Below are 8082 nucleotides of genomic sequence, written 5' to 3'. Positions count from 1 at the left end.
TGGGAGAGTCTTTCTTTGTCAGTGTTTTGGCTTTAGGGGTTGATGTCTTATTCTGAACGTTCTAGAAACACCATCCACCAACTGATCATTTCAAGGGGAACAGGGTGGGAGATGAGAATGGCAGCCATGTTTGTTGAGTGAGTAAGTCTGAAGAGTGATAGACACAGAAAGGTCAAATATAATATCCTAATTAATACTCCCCTCCAGGCGTGGTGGCTCATGCCTCTAATCCCAGCACTTTGGGAGGTGGAAGTGAGAGGACTGCCTGAGTCCAGGGGTTTGAGACCAGCCTGGGCAACTTGGTGAGATCTTGTCTCTACAATAAATCAAAAAAATTAGCTGGGCATGGTGGCACGCGCCTGTAATTCCAACTACTTGGAAAGCTGAGGCGAAGAATCACCTGAGCCCTGCAGGTTGAGGCTATGGTGGCCATAAGCATGCCACTGCACTCCAGTCTGGGCTGAGAAACTTCCCTTCTCTCATTCTTTTCACTTTTCTTTTTCTGAAATAAAGAGTAATATTTAAAATGGTTTGAAGACAGTAACCCCAGTTTCTCCTCAAACTATAAAAAGACCTAAATATTTTTCACATAATTGATATCTCAGAGATAAGAAACCAAGAACAGAGGTGTTTTTCAACCCTTCCCAAAGCAAAGCCCATCACCCCCGTCTGGTTGTGTCTCAAATCTTCATGTTTCAGAACCATTGGGGTGCTTAGAAAATTCAAGATGGTCCCTAGGAGTTACACCACCGTAAATCGACTCCGAATCCCCTGGAAGGGGGCCCAGAAATCTGCATTTTTGACAGGCTCCCAAAGGTGATGCATTTCCCCATAGCATTTGAGAATTTCAGCTTAGTGACCTAATCAGGGTCCTGTGTTGCTCACAACTGGTTTAGTATACTTTATCTCTTGGCTACTTTGATCCATTTTGAAGAAAAAAAATGCTCCTCTTATTAAGCTGTTTTAGAACACAGTAATCATGTCATGTGCTAATTATGGCCGGTGACATCATAAAATAAAAGTGCATTGCTGAATGCTTTCAATTTCTTATAATGATGGTAAGGTGGCATGTCATGGGGCCTTTTTAGCCCCAGACATCGTTCCAAAGAATTCCAAACAGATATAGACAAGTGCCCTTAGGGCCCGGATCCTTTTCTCTCTCTCTCTCTCTCTCAATCTGTTTACCCACAGAATAGGATGTCCTGAGGCAAACTTCCCCCAAGAGAAGTGTTGATAAGTCTGGTTATCAGAAAGATATTACTGGGGGTGTGATGTGTAGATCATCTACATTTTCTTGATAGGTTAGTCATATGAAAGCTGACAAAGAAAAAAAAGGGGGCAGCGAGGTGGTGCAATATCAACAGCCAGCTGTCCCCTGCCTCTCGACAAATCGGATGACTCACATTGCTGAGCGGTGTGATCACTGCCAGAGGAATGGCCCTCTCACATTTCTTCCTGATTCACAGATTCAGCGGGGCTTGTCATTCCCTCCCTCTTAGGCTTCCCAGACACTGAGTCTGGAATGAAAATTCACCTGCCTCTGAGTTGGCTCCTGGTGGGGGCGGGGGTGTTACTTAGGTTCCCAGGTTGGAAGATTATCTCACCCTGTCCCAGCTATATAAGCTGACCAGCGTGGAGGGGCTCAGCAGGGCCAACTCCAGGGATTCCTTCCACAGGAACAAAACACACGGACACACTTTTCAGTCAACATGATGATGCTGAAAGTAGAGGACCTGGTATGTAAGACTCAATATTTTCACCAAATGAAAACTAGTTCATCTTGGCTTTCATTTGAAAATTGAAATGACCTTTCTTTCAGGCTTAATGCAAGGGAACTCTGAAAATGTCATATATGGGAAAAAGTTGGTTTATGTGATGAAACAAGTAAAATTGGGGGAAAAATTGAGCTGGCAGTAATGAATTCTCTGTGCATTTCCTATTTATTATCATCTCCTTTGGTTTTATTACTGTAGTGTGGAATCACAGATGGTTATCAAAATGCCTCAGGGAAGAAGTTTTATTGCATGAATATAAGCCTGGAAACTTTACAACTCAAGGTCAAGAGTCATCAAAAGAACCTAAAATGAAGAAGTTTTAAATAAGAGAGGGTTTGTGATTTTCCTAGGAGAAATGTGATTAAGCAGATTAGAAGTAGTTTTCAATATGTCAGCCTAACCTAAGTCTTGAGTTAAACAAAAGAGTAGGACAACTGCCTGAAGGTAATCCTGGGATATCTTCAGCCTGAGATGGAAGAGCACCCTCGTAGAGGTGGCTGGACCCAGAAGAGGATCAAGACCCTCCCGCAGCATCGTCCTTGGGACGATGGACACTGCTGCTTCTGAGCCTCAGGATGGACACTGCTGCTTCTGAGCCTCCCATCTTCTTCTCTCGTAGGTCACAGGGAAGAAGAACAGCAATGGGGAGGCAGGGGAATTCCTTCCTGAGGATTTCAGAGATGGAGAGTATGAAGCCGCTGTTGCTTTAGAGAAGCAGGACGATCTGAAGACACTGCCAGCCCACCCTGTGACCTTGGGTGAGCAACAGTGGAAAAGTGAGAAACAACGAGAGGCAGAGGTGAGAACCTTCCATAGACCCCGCCAGTGGGAGGTTCGGACTGGGTGGGGGATGGAGGGACCAGGAAGGAAGAAGAGAAGAAACATGTGCAACCATTCCAAGGATGTTTCTGTACTAAATTCTTTTTTTATTCTATTGTTTTTTATTATTATTGTTAATTTCAATAGCTTGGGGGGGGGGTACAAGTAGTTTTGGGTTACATGGATACATTGTATAGTGTGAAGAAGTCTGGATCTGTACCAAATTCTAATCCATAGAGAGGCAACTTATATGGAACAGGTTTTGGGAAATAATTCTTGACAAGACTATGATCTCTGGTTTATGAATCAATGATTCAGCATGCTAAGACCATGTTTTGATGGAAAGAGACACGTGTCCTATAAATTTCTAATGTTATACATCATGTAGTTAATCCCATGCAAGGGAGATCTCTTCTCCATTGTGTGGTTTGTGATCATTGTTTGACTGCATCTGCTATCTGTGTTGACACAATCTGTGTTTCTGGGTGAATTTTCCTTACTTATCATCAAAGATAAAATGTGCATTAGTTAGTTGTAGCTCCTGGACAGTCTGTTTTAGAGGCCTTGCTTAGGGGGATACCTAAAAGAGATTGACATCGATATTTCAGAATTTACAACTTATTGTTAGATCATTTGGGGTTAAAAAAACATTAATTTTTGAGCATGTTAAAAAATCTATAGAAATCTAAGACTTGTTTATGGCATTTATTACACAATCATCACGTAGAGACTGGATGGTGTCTCCAATTAGTCAAGGACTGGTTCTACAAGCAAGAGGAGTCAAGATGACAGCAATTAATTAGTTGAAAATTAGGCCCCCAAATAAATTCTTGAATGAGAAATCCCTAAGTTTAAGTCAAAGATTTATTTAAAGTGGTTTTTTTTTACTCAGACTGTTCATATACTTATCGCAGACCTTGCAGATATAGTTTAGACACCACCAGAATACTTGTCAGTAGAATTCACCATAGTTTTGAAATATGGATTTTTTTTTTAGCTTAAAAAGAAAAAACTAGAACAAAGATCAAAGCTTGAAAATTTAGAAGACCTTGAAATCATCATTCAACTGAAGAAAAGGAAAAAATACAGGAAAACGAAAGTTCCAGTGATGAAGGAACCGGAACCCGAAATCATAGTAAGGGCTGTTTGGTTTCTAGCAACACGATGTCTAGTGTTGTGCTCCAGGGAGCCAATGTCTGTGAAGGGTTTGATTGAATGTTGGCAAGCTCACGGTAGCTCTCATACTATTTTTCTGGCTTCAGACAGAACCTGTGGATGTGCCTCGGTTTCTGAAGGCTGCCCTGGAGAATAAACTGCCAGTAGTAGAAAAATTCTTGTCAGACAAGAACGATCCAGATGTTTGTGATGAGGTAAGGCTCGTCCAAAGCACTGCAAAACCCAGTTCATTAATTTTATGTTTCTTATGCTTTGCTTCAACCTCACTAATAGGGTGCCAAAGTCTTTCCACCTGAAACAGTTTCCCCAGCTGTTGCTGCATATGCCAGTAGACTAATAGGAGAGTGCAGTGGTCCAAAAGCAAATAAATAGATTCCGGATCAGCGCTGTGGATTGCAACGTTTCTTGCCTTCATATACACCTGGCTGATTTTTCAGCTTGTCTTTAACTTCTGAGATCCTTGGGATAAGACTTTTAACAAGAACCAAAAAGTCACCTTAGTAGAAATATACTATTAGTCTCATCTTTTCTAGGACTCAGATATCAGCACTAGAGAAGAAATCTGGAGACCTAATGTCAAGGACCAGCTCAACCATGATTTGGTTATTTGATTTTTTTTTCTTTTTCTTTTTTTTTTTGTTGGAGTCTCATTCTGTCACCCATGCTGGAGTGCAGTGGCATGCATGCTCACAGTCATCCCAGCATCGACCTGCTGGGCTCCAGTGATCCTTCCGCCCCAGCCTTCCAAGTAGCTGGAACTACAGGCACATGCTACCATGCCCAGCTAATTTTTGATTCATTGTAGAGACGAGGTCTCGCCAAGTTGCCCGGGCTTGTCTCGAACCCACGGGCTCAGGCAATCCACTCGTCTCGGCCTCCCAAAGTCCTGGGATTACAGGCTGAGCCACTGAGCCCAGCCACTGTTTGATTTTGAGCAGCTAATTTGCATTCTCTGGGACTTCATTTCTTTATCTGTAAACAGAGCATTGGAATGAAATAATGGCTAAAGATGTTCCAGCTCTAAAAATCCATTACCCCACCCATAGGAAGCCAATTTTTCAGAAATCACTAATCCTTTGGTATTTTTTATCCCATAAACTGAAATTGGGGACCATTTCTGAAGTAAAACTAAAAATGATTCTCCCATTCTCTTAAAAATGAATGGAATACCTTTTGATATTCAGCCTAGCAACAGTCCTGGATAGAAGAAAGCTGATCTGCAACAAATACTACCCAAATCAAACAAGGAAGGTGCAAAATACAAGAAAGAGAAATGCTAACATTTGTGTAGTTTTGAGCCCTTAAGTTGATCTCAATGTAGGCCTTTGAACACTTGGAAACGTACATTTCGGGAAGTTCAATTCTTAGTTGCAGGATAATTGTTCTAATTCTGTAATTTTATTTAACTTAAACATTTCTAATTCATAAAGAAACTCTCAAGTTTCTATCAGGTCATCAGAGTCCCCGACTTCATATCTCTTAAAAGGATTTATGCACATTTCTTATACGCACTTCTCTCTTTTTAATTTCTGTTCTGACAGTATAAACGGACAGCTCTTCATAGAGCATGCTTGGAAGGACACTTGGTAATTGCGGAGAAGTTAATGGAAGCTGGAGCTCAGATTGAATTCCGTGATATGGTAAATATATTTCTTTGCTTGGAAATGAGCCAAAATAAGTAAACCATATGAAGCAAAAGCAAAACAAAACAAAACAAAACAACAACAAAAACCTTCAATGAAAATTGGGCTGATTGGATTGAAAATTGGTCTAAGAGAGCTAGGCAAAAACTCATTTCTCCAGACAAAAGAAAGTTGGGAGACGAGACTAGGTCATGTGGAAAGTATTTTCCATACATCCTGAAAAGAAGAGGAATGTTCCAGGGAAAGGAAGGAAGTGAAAGCTGTTGAACGGAATCCAATATTCTCATCAGCAAGCTGGTCATTCATTATCAAGTCAGTGGCATTACTGAATTACTGAGAAATAATGCAGCTGACACACCTTTCGACAGCCCTGTCCTTCCATTGTACAGAGCGACCTGCTGGTGGCCCCTTGGCTGCCAGCAACATAGAAGAATTCTCTGGCTGCACACTTTATATGATAGATGCCGATTGTCATTGATGAGATTTGGGGCTAGACTGCATACAAAATGAATTGCATCAAGTAGCTGCTATTCAGACCTCAATAATTCAATCACTGTGATTTCTACAAAGACCTGTGTACAGCATAATTTATGAACTGAATACTGAACTGGGAAAATACTTTATGTATTTAAAAGCAGCTCAATTTGACTTTATAGCAGAGTGAAAAGGGGCTATCAAAGAAATCCAAAGGACTTGGCCAAAATGGAATCCCAAACACACATTGAAAAAAATGAAAGAAGCAAGAAAATAGAAAGTTTGCATGGAAAGATGCTAAAATAATGAGTGTGGGATTTGGAAGGCCAGGGGCACGACAGATAGAGCAACGAGGAGGGAGTTTCCTGGGAGTTAGGGCCCTACACAGTGAACACAGGAGACAAGAGCTGAGGTCCAGAGGCTCTGCTGACATAAATGAGAGAACACACAGGAGATGGAGAAAGAGCAGCACAGGCCCCAGATGAAGTGTCAGATCCAGATTAAAAATACATTGGAACCGGGCTTGGTGGCTCAAGCCTGTAATCCCGCACCTTTGGGAGGCTGAGGTGAGTGGATTGCCTGAGCCCGCGGGTTCGAGACCAGCCTGGGCGGCGAGACCTCATCTCTACAATAAATCAAAAAATCAGCCGGGCATGGTAGTGCATGCCTGTAATTCCAGCTACTTGGAAGGCTGAGGCGGAAGGATCACCGGATCCCAGCAGGTCGAGGTTGCGGTGGCCGGGAGCGGCCACTGCACTCCAGTCTGGGCGACAGAGTGACTCCAATTCAAAAAAAAAAAAAAAAATACATTGGGTCAGGAGCAGTGGCTTAATTCTGTAATCCCAGTACTTTGGGAGGCCGAAGCAAGAGGACTGTCTGAGCCTGGGGGTTCAAGACCAGCCTGGACAACTTGGTGAGATCTCGTCTCTACAGCAAGTCACAAAAATTAGCTGGGTGTGGTGGCGTGCGCCTGTTGTTCCAGCTACTTGGAAGGCTGAGGCGGAAGGATAGCTTGAGCCCAGCAGGTCAAAGCTGTGGTGGCTGTGAACATGCCACTGCACTCCAGCCTGGGCGACACAGTGAGACTCCAACTAAAAATGTATATATATATATTATATATAGAGAGATAGATCAATCTTGGAAGGTACTACTTTGATTCCACCAGAATTTTCAAATACATGTGTCTAGAACTTCTGAGTACAGTTGGCAAAAGTGGTTAAAAGTTCCAGGTAGGTGTGGATTTGAGTATGCACTCTGCCACTTATTAATGGTGTCTCCTTGGGCTAGCAAGTTGAATTTTTTGGAACTTTGTTTCCTTTACCTGCAAAAATGAGCATAGTAAATCTGCTTCGAAATGTTGCTGGAAGGATTAAGGTGCCTAGTGTGTATAGTGCTTTGTTGTTCTGAGGAAATTCTCAACAAATGACCATTCTTATTTTTTTTTTTGAGTTGGAGTCTCACTCTGTCACCCGGACTGGAGTGCAGTGGCCGCTCCCGGCCACCACAGCCTCGACCTGCTGAGTTCTGGCGATCCTTCCGTCTCAACCTTCCAAGTAGCTGGAACTACAGGCGCGTGCTACCACGCCTGGCTAATTTTTTGATTTATTGTAGGGATGAGGTCTCGCCAAGTTACCCATGTGGGTCTCGAACCCGCGGGCTCAGGCAATCCACTCACCTTGGCCTCCCAAAGCGCGGGATTACAGGCTGAGCCACCGAGCCCGGCTCATTTTTATTATTTTAAAAAATGTATTAGAGTTATAAAGAGCCTCCTAATGATACACACATGTGCACATAGATATAGTGTAGCTACAACATTTGGCAAGAACCTTCAACTCCAGGAGCTGGAATTGACAATCTAGCTGGGAACAACCCATTGCCATCACGCATGCTGTAGCAACTTGGGTTCTCCTGGTCTTAGACAGCAAGTACTCATTCCTCTGACATATTCTCCTTTACATTGTTGTGTCCTTTTACCTCCTGTTATAGCTTGAATCCACTGCCATCCACTGGGCAAGCCGTGGAGGAAACCTGGATGTTTTAAAATTGTTGCTGAACAAAGGAGCAAAAATTAGCGCCCGAGATAAGGTATTTCTCCTCCTCTTTCTTTTCTCCACTTCCCTTGCCCTGCCCCACTCCTTCTTCTTTCTCCTCCTCTTCTTTCTTCTCCACTCCCTCCTCCCCATCCTCTTCCTCCT

At 42.8% G+C, this 8082-nt stretch overlaps 1 protein-coding gene across 1 annotated transcript in view; it reads left to right on the top strand.

Moving 5' to 3' along the window:
- The first annotated feature begins 1462 nt into the window (after nt 1–1462).
- Nucleotides 1463–8082, top strand: part of ANKRD1 (ankyrin repeat domain 1) — a 12166-nt gene continuing 5546 nt past the window's right edge. The window contains exons 1-6 of the mRNA XM_008059173.1: nt 1463–1736; nt 2395–2574; nt 3592–3729; nt 3857–3964; nt 5312–5410; nt 7874–7972. Of these exons, the coding sequence (XP_008057364.1) occupies nt 1710–1736; nt 2395–2574; nt 3592–3729; nt 3857–3964; nt 5312–5410; nt 7874–7972 (651 nt within the window). The 5' untranslated portion in view covers nt 1463–1709. The remainder of the gene's footprint in view (nt 1737–2394; nt 2575–3591; nt 3730–3856; nt 3965–5311; nt 5411–7873; nt 7973–8082) is intronic.

The sequence above is a fragment of the Carlito syrichta genome, unplaced genomic scaffold (genome assembly GCF_000164805.1).
Source record: "Carlito syrichta isolate Samal-C Ts95f unplaced genomic scaffold, Tarsius_syrichta-2.0.1 Scaffold303749, whole genome shotgun sequence".
Classification (NCBI taxonomy): domain Eukaryota; kingdom Metazoa; phylum Chordata; class Mammalia; order Primates; family Tarsiidae; genus Carlito; species Carlito syrichta.
This window is presented reverse-complemented; position numbering and strand designations above follow the sequence as displayed.